The sequence below is a fragment of the Hylobates moloch genome, unplaced genomic scaffold (assembly GCF_009828535.3).
Source record: "Hylobates moloch isolate HMO894 unplaced genomic scaffold, HMol_V3 SCAFFOLD_1, whole genome shotgun sequence".
Taxonomy (NCBI): Eukaryota; Metazoa; Chordata; class Mammalia; order Primates; family Hylobatidae; genus Hylobates; species Hylobates moloch.
This window is the reverse complement of record NW_026652276.1, coordinates 164,370,689-164,386,779: the sequence shown is the minus strand read 5'-3', so window position 1 is coordinate 164,386,779 and position 16,091 is coordinate 164,370,689. Positions and strand designations below refer to the sequence as shown.

The following is a 16,091-nucleotide window of genomic DNA, read 5'->3' as shown; positions in this document are numbered from 1 at the left end:
AATGGTTTTTTAGATTTTATCTCCAGAAAAATGTACTGTTAAAAATGAAGGACAAAAATCCCCACATTTTTTAGTAGTGTCAACCAATTTTTCTGAAATGCTTTTTTACTTTTAACCAAATAGAGGTAATTGACAGGATGATATCATTTGCTCTTTTTATTCACAGTCAGTAAATTCTATGACAATCAGCAGCAACAGCAATGACTAGATAGGTAGCTGTGTGAACAGCAGGAGGTTGCAACAGTAAAAGGTTTCTAAGACCTTTTACTCTGAGGATTGTTGATGTAGACTTTCCAAATTAAAAGAGGGGGTCTCATTGTCCAAACTGTAGTTAAGACTATAAATATATCTATACGCATATATTCTTATAGAATGACAAGGCAAGTAAACTTTTGGATGAAAAATAAAAAATTAACTCACTCATCCAAATGTTGGCCACCATTACATCAGGGTATGTAAAGACATCGTGTGAAATGACTGAATTCTCAAGTTTACATCTAGACAATTGAGATCTTACTATGTTAGCATTTTTACATGAACGATAGTGCATAGTGTAAATATATCTGTATATATTTTAACATATATGTCGTAATACATATAACATATATTGTAATTAATATGTTGAGCTTAAGATATAAGTGAAATTGATAAACATAACTATACCTCATCTTCCAAATAGAAAATGAAAAAAAAAGTCTAATCTTTTTCCTCATGGTTATATTGTAAAAATAGGTTTGCAGCAAAACAAAGTAGACTCTGGAGGCAGAACTCTGGTGCTGCAAGGTGGTGTTACTCTTTTTTAGCATTAACTTGACTTTTTATCAAATTTAAATAGAATTCTGAATTTGAGATGGGGGCTTTTGTGACATTTAAAATTTTTTGAAATGGTTTAGTAGTCCTTTGTTGGTGATAAGTGTTGGATGAATGAATGAATGAAGAATGAACAAATTAATGAATGAACACGTAGGTATTGGAGTTCTCACCCTATGGGGTTGGGTTCTAGTTGATTGCCAACTATGTGTTTCAGTTTTATAGAAATACCTCCACTGCTGGTTTTCCTCTGGTTTAGTCTCAACAAACAGCACAAGCTTTGGGGGGATATTTGCTTGGATTTAGCTGAAACACAGAAGCAATCAAGTGGTTGAATTCTGCATTTTAAAAAATTGAATGACATTCCTTTATCCATATCTATTTGAGCTTTGGTAAATTCAATTGTTGATACCACCTGGATAATTTTAAATCTTTCTGAAGCTTTTAAAAAAAGTTTCCAACATAGCTCCAGCCACATAAGAATTTCATCAATTGAAAGCTAAGAATCATTTCTGTGGGATGTGTAAAACAAGAAGCTAACCAGCATTATTTTCTTTTTCTTTAATTCAGTATCATTATTGAGAGTTATTCTTGAACTTTATGAAAACCAGATTGGGGCATGAGCGTGTTCTCCATTGAATCATGTTCAAGGAATTGAAACTGAAAATCATTCAAAGTAGGGAAACATGACATTGAAAAATAGTCTACATTCTTTATTCTCCCTCAGAGTATCTGAGGCTGTTTCTAACTAGGAAGCCTTAAGCTGATAGGAAATCTGGCTTTGGTTTCTTGTTTTTTGTCTTGTTCTGTTTTATTTTTTTTAATAGATGTTTAGCTTACTAGTCAAAAAGAGACCATAGGTTTTTGTTTTGGGTTTTTTTGTTACTACTTTGCTGGTGTATCAGTTATGACGTTGGATCCTCTTACTCATTTGCTCCAAAAGTTGTGATTTCTCACCATTGTCCACAGAAAAAATTCCAAATAATGTCATTCAAGGCTTTCTGCTGTCTAGCCGAGGCAATCTCTTAGTCACACTTCCTACTATCTGATTCTTCCATGCAAGCCCCTTCCCAGCCAAAAAAGACTATGAGCTGCTCACAAGTCTCATTTTGCTGCCTCTAGTCCTTTTCCTTCATTATCCTATCCTTCAGGAATGCCTGTTGCTTCTCTCCACTCTTTGAATGTTCCATATATACTTCAAGGTGTGATTCATCCTCTTCCATGAGGTCTTTCCAACCATCTCACCATTTCCAGCCTCCTCTCCCCCTCCCTAACTAAAACAAATCTTCCCCTTCCATCTATCCCCCTCACACACAGAGACACACACACACACTCCACATGCTCCTACAATTTAGTCATAGCATGTATCACATTCAAGGCTGCTACTTGGGTGTGCAAGTTGTGCTCTGCACAAGAACGTCAAGCCAAAGGGACACGTGGGGATGAAAATCCATCTTACTCTCCATTTGCCAAGGCATGCGCCTGCCCATACGATTGTGTTTCTGCAGAGGATACCTTTTTCTGTTTTCCACAAAGGCACCGTATGGACTGGTAGCCCGTCTGTTCATCTGCATCCGTGTTTTTTAGTTCCCTTTCCCAGAGCACAAATTTGTTGAGGGCAATGACTACCCTTTTATTCCTACCATTCCTGGTACAGTGCCTTCCTTATACATGGTAAGTTCTCAGTGACTTCATTTAATTTAATTAAGGCATGAAAAGTATTGACTAAAAACGATTACTTTAGCTTATAAATGCAAATATGAAAAGTACTGTAGGAATCAAAATGGACTTAGCAGATGCAGAACAGTAACTTCTCTGACTTTAAGTGCATTATGGTTCTATCTCAGCTAAGTAATTTCCTAGAAAATGTACTGCCCAGTAGTCTTTTATGGAGCTTCAGAAACCACATTTGTGACAGACTATGACAGACCATGGCAGAGCTGGACTGAGATCCATTTCTGGTTGTTTGTTAAAATAGGCAAGGAATAACATTAAGAATTTTCTGAAGTGGGCAGAATTAAGGTCAGGAAGAATGCCCATGGGAGGTGAGGGAATTTTAGGAGGAGCCAATTGGATCAGTCTGAGGTCAGTATACTTCCTGGAAGTCTACATTAAGGGAAAAACAAAAAAGAAGACCTCATCTTAAAGCCTTTGAAGCTAGAATTACTCTGCCTTTACCAATACTGCAAATTGCGTAACGTGATGTGGCCATACTCTCAAAGTAAAGAATTGCTTAGTAAAGGCTTTAGTGGAGAATTAATATTAGTTCTGTTGCAATTCTATGTGACAAATGGGAAATGTCCATAAAGCAAGATTTACAGACCACAAAACAATGATGTACTTAAGATAGGTTTCATGCCTATTTGATAAAATGGACAGGACTTCAAATTTCAGATTTCAAGGAGTAACCATTGGTCAGCCTCTCCAAAGAAAGTCCTGTGCCTATGTACAAAATTTCTTAGTAACTATGCACTTTTACAGTCCCAGCTTTAAATTGTTTTCCAGGATGTATTGAGTTTATGTGATGAACTGTTTTCAGGAAGAAACAAGCCACCTACAACCATTTCACATTTCATCTCTCTCTCTCTCTCTCCTTTTCCCTGACAGTCCTCTGTGATGTCGGTCTGCTTCGCCCGTTTCCATCCTAACTTGGTGGTTGGTGGGACTTACTCGGGCCAGATTGTCCTCTGGGACAATCGCAGTCATCGAAGGACTCCAGTGCAGCGGACGCCCTTATCAGCTGCTGCACACACGGTAATGCAAATTTCTGCCACATCCCTGTGAGACACCAGGCCCTGAAAGAGAAAATAACTCTACTCAAAAAAGTGTGGATGTTTTCAGTAATGCCAAGTTAGGAGGATCTATTTTATTATGATTGAATCCTGACCAACTAAAAGTTGAGTGAAAAGTAGATGAAGGAATCACTGGCTTTAGGGATGTCCCTTAATAACCTACATGTGCTACCATGTAGGGAGGATCTCCTTGGCTCTCCCAAAGGCCACCAGTGAAGACAAACCTTGGAAGAGGCATCTGTGCAATTGTTTTCCCAAAGAAACCCTATGCATTTACATTATAAGGTGGAAACACCTATTTTCAAATAGATCCTGAAGAGTAAGGATTTCACATCAAGGGATGATATATGGGACTTTTGCCAACCGGCCTTTTCCATTTGTGATTTGAGAGAGTACTTTGACTTTAAATTCTGGAATGCGTGGTGTAAGTCTCAACATAAAGTCTACAGTGACAATCTAATCCCTGGGGTTAAAAGTCAACATCTCAAAACCATTACCCATAATTTAGTAGAAGAGGTTCAGTATAGTGTTCATAAGACAACTACTCTGTCATTTCCTTTAAGAGAATGACAGGTGTGTACAGCAATTGTTCAGAGCAATGAGAAGACAGGCGTGTCTCCATCAATCCTTGCTACCTTGACACTCAGGGTAACTGATGTTCTTTCTCTGAAATGCCCAAATTATGCCCAAGGATACAGCTTTACTCTTGTTTTCAATTTCCTTAATGTTCTTGCCGCATTTGTTTCATATGCTGGCCTCAAAAGCACTCTGGCATGAAAAAGGACTGCCAGCTGTTTAGCTAAATCCATGAGAAGGAAAATTCTCCTACTCTTGTAAGATTATCAATGGGAAGTGACAAATACCAAGTCAGCCCCAATTCTGATTGACTGGGGCCAAAGACACATGCAGGTGAAACTAGTTCTTGGGAATCTTGGGAAATTGCTCATGCCTACCCCATTTCCCCAAACTAATAACAGAAAATTGTGGCCCAGGAGAAGGCGGGCTTGATGCAGGTGTTTGGTGAAGTAATGTGAAACCATTCTTGGCCCTGTTTGGATGGCTGGTGTATTTCTGAACATACCTTCTGAAATTTCCAAAATTGTAAATCCAAATGTTAGAACATTTAGCAGTAAGCTTTTGGGGAAAATTCAAAACCAGGAGCTCTTCCAAAAAATTAACACTTCTTTTGCGAGTAACTTAGAGTGTGATCATCACAACTAAAATACTATTATTATCAAACTTACTGATGTTATGTCTGTTAGAAAATAAAACAGGCCAGGCATGGTGGCTCACGCCTCTAATGCCAGCATTTTGGGAGGCCGAGACAGGCGGATCACTTGAGGCCAGGGGTTCGAGACCAGGCTGGCCAACATGGAGAAATGCTGTCTCTACTGAAAATACAAAAAGTAGCTGGGTGTGGTGGTGCACGCCTGTAATCCTAGCTTCTTGGGAGGCTGAGACATAAGAATCGCTTGAAGCCGGGAGGCAGAGGTGGGAGTGTGCCAAGATTTTACCACTGCACTGCAGCCTGGGCGACAGAGGGAGATTTCCTCTAAAAAAAAAAAAAAAAAAAAAAGAAAGGAAAAAGAAACAAAAACTTGTCCACTTTTCTCTTTTGCTGTTTTTGTTGTTGTTGTTGTTGTTTTGTTTTTTTGTGGGGGATTTTTTTGTTTGTTTGTTTTTTCTAATCTATAGCTAAAAGTGAACAGTTAATTTTGTGACTGTCTTTCAACTTTCACTATTGGCTGACTGATTGGTACCAGGATCAAAAAGGAAAAAGAGGCCCACCACAGATTACTCACTAATTTCCTTTCACACCCACCACACATATGCATTTGGGACAACAGGAAATCATAAGTAAAACAAAATCCCTCAGGCACACAGTAAGTTTATTTCCAAGGTAAATAAAAACAATCTGGCATCTATACTGGAAAAATGAGGTGTACTGCAGCTTTCTTCTTCCTTAATGGTAGAGGGGTGTGTGTGTGTGTTTGTGTGTGTGTATGTGTGTGTGTGTGTAGGCATGCTCCAGTGTCTGCTTCTGTTTTGGTTTCATTACACCTCTTTTTTCTTTTAAACCGAGTTTTATTACTCATGGAAGCACAGGCCAGTAGTGCTGATTAAAGCCTGGGAGGGGCTGCCACACACACTTTCTCCGGGCACATGGCTCTACACATTCTTCTAGACTTGCTTTCTTTCTTTTCTGGACCTTTCTGAGTCTTAATGTGTTAGTGTTTAATGATTTGTGTTGATGCTCAGTGGTTATCAAAGAAGCCCCACTGAACTCTTGTTGAAAAACAAGATGGATTTCAGGTTCATAACAGTATTTGGACCCTGCCTTCCCATTCTTCAGTTTTACGAAGTCTATACCATTTTCAGGTGAAAATTTGTTACATCCAATCTTCCATTTGATTTCCACACAGAGGTTAGCATGCTGTGTGGCTCCGGGCTTGATAATACACTGCCTCGCGCTCTATATACACCAGAGACTTGGGAAAGAGCGTTGCCTACAATCCCACAACCAATCAGCCCTCCTGATAACTTAGAGAACTGATTGGGATAACATTTAGCTTCAGATCTCTGCTGTACTTACTATGTGCAGATCCACTAAGGCTGATTCATTTGGAAGTTTCAGTAGCGACATGGTGTGAAAGACATAGGGACTTAGCTGACTGTCCATCAGCATGGGGGAAAGAGGTGATATAATTGTCAAAAGAGCAGATGTAATCTTAGCATGCATTAAATGCAGGCATATTTTTTTATCACATGAGAAGTGATAATTCAATGCTACCCAGGTTTCTATATTCTGCTGGTCAGAATATAGGTAGACAGTTCTGTTTTATTCTCAGAACCTCAGTGGAAGAGGAATCAGACAAAATACAGCATTTTCAAAAGAGATTCACCAGGATAGGGAAGGTTTTGAAAACCAGGTACCCAAGGAACAGATGAAGGAATTAGTGACAGTCTGGGTAAGAAAAGATTTGGCAGGGAGAGGAGTAACAGGGAACAACTATCTATAAATATTCAAAAAGCTGTACTGCTTTGACTTGATTAGTTTGGTCCCACAGGGCACTGCACTGAAAGTATCTCCTTGAACTTTCTTTGTCCCCATTAGTGGAAGAAAAAACTCCCCCAGGATACTGCGAAAACTGGCTGCCCTTTAAGGAAGGTGTTTAAGCAGAGTTTGGACCACCTCTTGGTTGAAGCAGATGAGTAGCTACATTAGATGATTATTACCACTCCTTCTGACCAGCAGTTTATATGATAATAATAGTTTGGGAACCATCCTTTATACAATATCAACTTTCCAATATTAAATATTGTTTCATTGTAGTTGTGGCTAGGTATTATGGACAGTAACTCACCAAGGGTAAGACTTATACTGTCAGCTATTTGCACAAAGAAGCACCAAGTAAGTGTGGTTTGGCCACTGATGGCTGAACTGCCTGAAATCTAACCCAAATTGCTGTAGGTTCTGCTCATGGTAAACTTCCATTTAGTGTCTAATACACAGCTGCAAATGATTTTAGCCTACCGTTTAGAATTCTGCAGAGTGGGACAACCCACTAGAGTATGACAGAGGGTTACAACATCTTGTGTATGGTTCCTGGGATGTATAAATGACCTTTCTCAATGCCCTGGCCAAATCTAAGCCCCTATACTACTGCAAACGGTATTTTGAAAAATAAATATATTATTATCCTAGATTTTGCAGTAACATAGAAGAACCTAATTTTATCTCACTAGGTACATTGTGCCAATAATCTCACCACTAGTATCTCTCCCCCAGATTAAAATGGTTGTGAATATTAACCACTTTTTATAAAGAATGTTAACAAATGTTTGGCATTGTGACTATAATGCATTAAACTCCAGATTTAGTAACATGTATTCCTTCCAAAAGTCAGTAGTTCTACCCTTTTGAAGACTCTTTTTCCATCACTCTTGTTGAGCTTAGAAGCCAAACTATGCGGTGGAGACTTATTCAAGTAATTCAAATTTACCTCCCTGCATTGCCTCTGCCCCATCAAACCTCATTTGTTCTAGCGTCCTTCTGTTCCACTGCATTGCATTCTGACTGAGCAAGGTGAAGCTTTGTAAGTATTTCCACTATTATGTGTTGCTGCCAGAGCCTTTAGAAAGAAATCAGGTTCAAATCAAAAGCAGCAAATGACCTGACGCTTGTATTATAGTAGGATTATGTCACTCTTTAATCCTTGTTTTAGAGTAATGTGTTTGACACTCAAATGTAAGCATTTCCTCTTGGATCTGTCTCTGATCCTCCTTTTTTATGTTTTTGCAGCATCCCGTGTACTGTGTAAATGTTGTTGGGACCCAGAATGCTCATAACCTCATCACTGTCTCCACTGATGGCAAAATGTGTTCCTGGAGCCTGGACATGCTCTCAACTCCACAGGTGGGTTTGTTTTTCCCTACACATAACACCATCCTGGTTAAAAGAGATGCCTGCTTAATGGAACATAGTTCCTAAAAGCCAAACCCTCACATCCTAGAGGAGCTAAAACCAATGGATGCACTTGAAAGAGTGGGGCTTGCTTTCAGCAATCTTCTCTTGAAGCCAAAACCCATTTCCTTTACCACAAATCATGTAATTATTGTAATACATTAATCCTTAGGTCAGTTTCAAGTGAAAATGAAATAATCCATTCTAAATCATAGTAATTATGGAAGTTGCCTATGGTATGAATTGTACTTACCCTACAGCATTGTTGAACAAACGAGGTTGGAGCTCAGCAGAGCAATCTCTTATGGGTACTTGCATTGGAGGGAAGGTAACCCAGCAAAACAGAAATCCAAGCCCTTGCTTGTATCCGTAGCCTAGACAACAGCCTGTGTGTATGAAGAAACCATCTGTTTTCCCCTCTGGAATGTTTGTTAGTATGGCTCCTGTCATTCCTTGCTCAGTAAATGAGAAGTCAAAAACGAAAAAGTTCCAAAGTCTGCAAACCAATACTAGTTGCAACAATGGGAACCAAACAAAGGAATAGAAGTGGGAGAGGCTGTCAAAGGGAGGCAACTAAATGCAACTTGCAAGATATGTGTATGTAGACAAACACACAAGACATATGCATACACACATGAACACATACACACACGCTTTTTCCATATTTCTTTGTGTGAAAAAACAGTATTCACTATCCTCCAACCAAAAACAACAGAGAAGAAGTCATTGTTATAGCCTTTGACAAAAATGTAAGGAAACATGAAGAAAACTGCAAAACGATATCTAGGAGATAATTCTCAATGTTAACATTCCCATATTCTTTCCCAGGATAAAAACCCTAGAATGTCTGTCACACAATTTCAGAAGAAGTTAAAGTTTCAAAGTGTACATAAAGAGACAGGGCACGGTGGCTCACACTTGTAATCCCAGCACTTTGGGAGGCCGAGGTGGGAGAATCATTTAAGCCTGGGAGTTCAAGACAAGCCTAGGCAACAGAGCAAGACCTTTTTTCTACAAAAACTTAAAAAATTAGCTGGGTGTGCTAGCACATGTCTGTAGTCCATGTTCCTTGGAAGGCTCAGGCAGGAGGATTGCTTGAGCCCAGGAGTTCAAGGTTGCAGTGAACTATTATCACACCACTGCACTCCAGTCTGGGTGACAGAGTGAGGCTTTGTCTCTTCAAAATATAATAATAATTATTATTATACACACACACATGCACAAACACAAAAGGAAATATGGAAACTGTGAAGAACCAACCTCCTTTAAGCCTCCACAAAATACGGATGTAAAGAATACTAAGTTTTTTAAAAATAATTTTAGAGAGAAAAAGGAGAGAGTGCTAATAAGCTGCTTACAATTGAAGTTCCTCTATTTTTGCTGATCTTTAACATTATAGAGGACTGGAGGGATTGATATTTTATGGCTTTGTCTTAAAATTCTCAGCAATGTTTTGTTTTCTTTTAAAAGCCTGAAGATTATAAACAGACATAAGAGCAATCTACTTAGGAATTTTTAATCGCGCATTTTGCTCATTACACATATTTATTTAGGTTAAAACCAGTCATATGGTGGCTCTAAGTCCATCTGTATTAGTTTTAGCATGCTCACAGACTCCTGTGTCTATACAAAGACAGAGGATTTCGTGACATGGCTTCCATGGATGGCAGGGAGGAATAGGGGCATCCAACAGTTGTCCTGGTCTTTCTCTCTCCCAAATGGGTAAAGGGACTTTTCCTTCCTTGCTGCTAATATTAGTGATGAAGTAGATCATTGGATGATCCAGTTATCTGTATGACGTAGTCACAGCATCCTCTCCTTTATCCCAGTTGCTGATGTGCACCCTATGTGTGGATATCACAAACTTTGAACACATCACAGGATCAGAATCGGTCTGTGCTGCTTAGACTGTTAGCTTGTGCTTTCAATTTAATGGACTTCTTGGCTGAAATCGTTTATTTGCACAAGAAAGACTAAACTCTCAAGCAACTATAATGATATAATACCTCAGAATGATTTTTAAAAAATTATTTCAGATGCACAAAATAGGCTATTTGATGTAAATAGCCAAAAATACTCAGAGATATTAGTTATAATTGATTATTCCTTTCTGTCATTAAACTTAATTCAGCAGTATATCTTTTAAGATTAGGAATCTTTAATTCTCAATTTAAAAAAATCATATTATAAAATAAAGACTCCCATTTGCTATTTTAAAGATGTATTTAAATATTGTTCTTTTTAGGCTTATAGCCTATTCACCCAATGGCTGCCCTGCATGAAATCTAGTCCCTGTTGGAATCTGGTTTTTATGACCTGAGTGACAACTTTCTGGTTTTTGTTCATGGAGGACACATACTCCTGCTCTGACAAATTTGCTTAGTACATCTGATATTAATACATGTGTATTCTCACAAACAATTGATTTTGAAAATGTTTGTAAATACAAGGGTATTGTGTGTTTTATTAAAGCCTGGAGATGACAAGTGTAACCATTACAGTATTATCTTTAGTTTCTGCACCATTAGTTTCAAAATTCTCACCTGTCATCTCTGCCTGACTTAAGAAGCAGCAGCACATGCTGATGAAATCCAGCCGGCCTGAAACCAGAGATCCACAGAAGCATGAATGTCAGGGGCAGTAAAGCATGGTTTCTGGCACAGCCGGGGTCTTTTGTAACGCTGTGTGAAAAGCAAACAGACGATTTAGCCAAATGATTTTTCCGTGCTATCTTTGGCATGGCAAGGAGTTGACAGATGGAAATGTAACCACACCGTGTTTTGGTAGGAGAGCATGGAGCTGGTGTACAATAAGTCAAAGCCTGTCGCTGTTACCGGAATGGCTTTCCCAACGGGAGACGTCAATAACTTCGTGGTTGGCAGTGAGGAAGGTACAGTCTACACGGCTTGTCGTCATGGAAGGTGATTTTCTGTTTCCTTACTGATGAGATGTTCTTCATTTCCGAAAGTCTGTTGTCACATTCTGGATTTTAACCACCTTGCATTATGAGAAAGCATCTCTGGAAAAATGGAAAGCACAACTTTAAGTGTTCATTATCTTAAAGAGCTACATCTGCTCTGGTCATTAGCTGTTCATAAGACTGTGGTGGTTCACACTGCCTTGAGGGAAAAAAGCTCAAGCTTCTGAGCCTATCATAACAGACCACTTGCACCTTCCCAGCGTCTCTGCATACCTTCAGGGTCTAGCCATGTGCCCATCAGAGATAACAATCCCCAGATATTTCTTATCCCTCCATGCCTCAATGAGTTTGTATACTCAACTTCTTTTACCGGCTCTAGCATTTCTCCCTTTTTAGCCTGGTTAATTCCTCCTCATCATTCAAGAGCCAGCACATCATTCCATGTGAAAGCTTTTCTGACCCTTGGGCAAAGAAAACCACTCCCATCTTTAAGTCCCATAGAATTTTCAATTCTTTTATTCATTCGCTCTTCCAAGGAATACTTACTAAGAAGCTACCATGTCCCAGGCATCATCAAAAGGATACATTATAGAACAAGACAGACCTAGAGTTCATATTCTAGTTGAGGGTAAAATACTAATAAGCAAATAAATATATAGTTTAGGGTGGTAAGTGCTGTGGAGAAAATTAAAGTAGAATAAGTGGGATAGGACTATAGGCTGTCAAGTTGACAATTTCATATGTTTTTCTTATGCTTCTATAATAGCATTAATCATATTTTAGTTTATTCATTCATCTGCCATTTTTCTCTTACTACATTATTTCCATTTCATCTTTGATTTCCTTCACAGTACCTAGGACATAGTAAGTGAGGAGCTAAAAATATATATTGGGGATAAAGAAATTATATATAATGTAATCCATACAATCTAGAGAAGTGCCTTAAAAGCCTTCCTCCCAGTCAGAGGGGTCAGAACAAAGTCACACAAACCACCATGCAGTTCCCAGGTGATAAGAATTCTACCTTAACTGAGAGATTCACAATGCCCCTGGGAAAGAGTTGTCAGTATAAAGTGAAATCCAATAGTTTGGACTAGATTGTAAAATTGCATGCAAAACGTAACAGGTGGCCTCACGTCTTTTGAAAGGGTCACTATGTTCACACTGGTGCTTAATTAGTCTTTTTACTTTAGTAGTTCTTATTCCATTGATTTTTTTTCATCTCTTGTACTCATCCCAGGCTATTAAGATTTAATGAAGAACCACAAATTGTTCCAAGTTCATATCCCTGTGTTTTTGTGATTTGTAGAAATGGCAAGCATCCATAGCTCAGCTATGTGACTTTTTCCATTCAAACTATACGAGCTGTGATGTCCCTGCTGTTCTGCACATAGAAACAAGCAGCATTTGCCCCCTCACATGATTCAAAGATGACTTAGGAAGATATGCCTCACAGTCCATTCCCAATGATCCTCCTTCATAAAACCTGGCTAAAACCACACATTAAAGCTTTATCAAAGCATAAAAAGATTTGATAAAGTTATTCATTCATAAACATATTTGTTGTATGCCTACTTTGGGCAAAGTGCATTGTTAGGTGCTGCAAGGCCTGCAGACGTCACGTAAACCTGGTTTCTCTCTTCAAAAAAACTGATGACAGTGAGAAAGATAAATACGCAAATATCTGGAACATGAGTAGAATGTCTTAAGTGGCAAGAGAGGCATAGAGAGTATAGTAGGCCAGACCTGGAGTCATAGCTTTGTCTGTATATGTACTAGAATCAACAGGGCATAGGTTCAGTTGACTTAACCCATGGTTTTTCCTAGGTCCTTAATTATCTACGAAGGCTATAGAATACATTCATTGATAATTTCCAGACTTTTTTCATTGCTATAAAGTGAATAACATTTTACATAATGAACATTCTTGTTCTGTGGCTATTGTACCTTCTAAGCACTATCAGAATATGCACTTTGGTTCAAAAGAAGGGTCCCTATGGCACACACCACAAATCTTTTTACAACAAGCTTAATTTTGCTTTTACATTGGTCCATCCATCTGAGATATAAAATACAGACCTTAGTAAAATTGTAACGTAGCAGGCATTGGCTTTGTAGTCATTCTAAATGCGTCGTATACGTCTATGGGGGAGAAGCAGGGGACTGCTATTTTTCACCTAACATAGAGAAGGTGCAAATCCACTTCCATAAATTAAACAAGGTCCTCATTTTGCACCCTATAAACCCTTTCAAGATGCTGTTAAGAGCAAGTGGAGTCTCACCAGGGGCCACTTCAAAGATCAGTTCCTCGGGTTCATTAGAACAAATTTAAATGATCATGTGTGGAACTGCTCTTAGCAGTTTCACTGGGCATAATTTTTGAGTGCCTGTTACATGGAACACGCACTGCCGCACTTTGCTCATGATTCCAAATTTTGCTAAGCACATTGACATTTATTGGTGCTCTAGAGGCCCAAATGTTTTAATAACTGAGCTCATTTTTATTCTTAGTGACATAATATTAGGATTCTACAATTCCTACATATTTGTCACATTTATAACCTCATGCACATGAATATTTTAAATATAACATTTTTGGTATGTTTTCTCACATCTTCCTAATTGTATATGATTGCATGCAGAATACTATGTGATAATAGAGGGCTGCAAATAATAACATCTTAGTTAAATAAGCAAGATATGTCTGTGTGTAATTTTTTAAATGTCTATCGTTATTTCTCAAATGTGCTTCTGTTTTAAAAAAGGACTGAGATGTAAGTTTGTCTCTTTTTCTTAGCTAGTTTATTCAACAAGTATTTATTGAGCACTTACTATATGCCAGACACTTGGCAACAAGAAAGACAAGATACCTGCCCATATGGGATTTACAGTGGATTTGTAAATCTCTCTTCTGTTTTCAGTAAAGAGAAAACATTATTTTCTCCATATTATATTTAAATTATGTGCATTATTTTGTAGTGACAAGGGTTTCCACAAAGTGTTACGTTTTTAGCTATGTTAATGTAATTTAAGAAATTTCCTCAAAAAAAATAAACGATTGTTCCTTCAAGGATGGATGGAGTTTTATAGTCAATAGGTTCCCCAAAATGAGATAAAGCAGACCATATGCAAAATGCTATCTCAAGAATAAAATAGTCTTATAAATATAAAAGCTTCAGAGACCTAAGTGTATTTGTTTCCATTAAAATAGCTGCATCAGCAATGATAGGTTTGAGGAATTCCACAAAAAGAATTAAATAATAAATATTGATATTAAATTCCGTATTTTAAAAAGATTTCATTGCCCCATATTGTTTTTAAATAATCAAAAATAGGGTAACATATTTGCAAACAATTTCTTTCAGGGTAACTGTAAAAATGATTTCATTTTGGTGGTGTATGGTTGTTCTAAATTATGGAAAAGTAATCATGCAGAGTTGAGGGTTTTTTTGTTTTGTTTTGTTTTTAAGCAATCATCGCTTTTCAGAGGTTACTGGAATTCTGCTCATGTGTGCTCTTCCTACAGCAAAGCAGGTATTGGTGAGGTCTTTGAAGGTCACCAAGGGCCAGTGACAGGAATTAACTGCCACATGGCAGTGGGCCCAATCGACTTTTCTCACCTGTTTGTCACATCATCATTTGACTGGACTGTCAAACTGTGGACCACAAAGGTAAGAATATCTTGACTGAAATTCTCAGATAATACATAAGGGCAGAGGATGGTTTTTCATTCCTTGGAAACAGTTGTCCCTAAAGCCTTTTCCAGGCAACCTGGCATTGGGAATTCATATACCTTCTGGTGAGCCCAGTCTACCTTAGAGCTAGTTAAGTCCATTTAATTTACTTTTACACATATAAGTAATACTTGAAAACACTCTAATCATAAAAAATTCAAACAATTCAAATAATGATAAAGCTGCAGTTCTCCTCTACCAACCCCAATCCCAACCCCATCCACAACATCCCCTTCACTGTCTGCACCTCAGTCCCCTCCCCAGAGGTAAACTTTTATCAGTTTCATGTCTATGTTCTGGAGCTTGGTGGTATCTACTTACTTACATATGTACCTATGGAAATATATGATTTGGGACTTGGGGTTTTTTTTTGTTTGGTTCGTTGATTGGTTGTTTATTTTTATTTTGAGCTATTGGAGGTTTTTAAGCTGGTAAATGGCCCTATGTTATGTTTTAAAAGGTAATTCTGGCTGGGAGCTGTGGCTTACATCTGTAATCCCAGCACTTTGGGAGGCCGAGGTGGGTGAATCGCTTGAGGTCAGGAGTTTGAGACCAGCCTGGCCAACATGGTGAAGCCCCATTTCTACTAAAAATACAAAAATTAGCCACGTATAGTGGTACATGCCTGTAGTCCCAGCTACTCTCGAGGCTGAGGCAGGAGAATCACTTGAATCTGGCAGGCGGAGGTTGCAGTGAGCCTTGATTGGGCCACTGCATTCCAGCCTGGGCGACAGAGCCAGACTCCATCTCAAAATAAAATAAAATAAATAAAATAAAATAAAATAAGTAATTCTGTCCATGCTTGAGAGCGAGAAGAAAAGCAGAGACCACTTGGAAGGAAGGCACAGTAATCTAGGAAAGAAATGACAGTGACTTAAACCAGTAGTCTGAGATGGAGAGAAATAAATGGATTTGAGAACCATTTAAGAGATAAAAGCCACAGAAATTGGTGATTGATTTGATAGTAGGAGAGGGAGTCATCAGCAGATAACCCAGGTTTATGACCTGGGCAGCTGGTGAGTTGTAGCACTCACTATACTGGAGAACAGCAGGGGAAGGACATGCTAAGGCAGAGCTTTGCATATATTGAGCTAAAGGTGCCTGGGAGGGAAAACTGGCTAGCCATATGTAGAAAGCTGAAACTGGATCCCTTCCTTACACCTTATACAAAAATTAATTCAAGATGGATTAAAGACTTAAAAGTTAGACCTAAAACCATAAAAACCCTAGAAGAAAACCTAGGCAATACCATTCAGGACGTAGGCATGGGCAAGGACTTCATGTCTGAAACACTAAAAGCAATGGCAACAAAAGCCAAAATTGACAAATGGGATCTAATTAAACTAAAGAGCTTCTGCACAGCAAAAGAA

At 38.4% G+C, this 16,091-nt stretch overlaps 1 protein-coding gene across 11 annotated transcripts in view; it reads left to right on the top strand.

Moving 5' to 3' along the window:
- The window catches only part of DYNC1I1 (dynein cytoplasmic 1 intermediate chain 1), a 316,271-nt gene that overhangs the window by 241,423 nt on the left and 58,757 nt on the right, over positions 1–16,091 (top strand). For all 11 annotated transcript variants that reach the window (XR_009208752.1, XM_058424458.1, XM_058447060.1 and 8 more), the window contains 4 exons: positions 3,418–3,564; positions 7,906–8,019; positions 10,855–10,988; positions 14,514–14,658. Coding sequence is in view for 10 of the 11 variants with exons in the window: in XM_058424458.1 (XP_058280441.1) it covers positions 3,418–3,564; positions 7,906–8,019; positions 10,855–10,988; positions 14,514–14,658 (540 nt within the window). In the remaining variant the exon portion in view is untranslated. The remainder of the gene's footprint in view (positions 1–3,417; positions 3,565–7,905; positions 8,020–10,854; positions 10,989–14,513; positions 14,659–16,091) is intronic.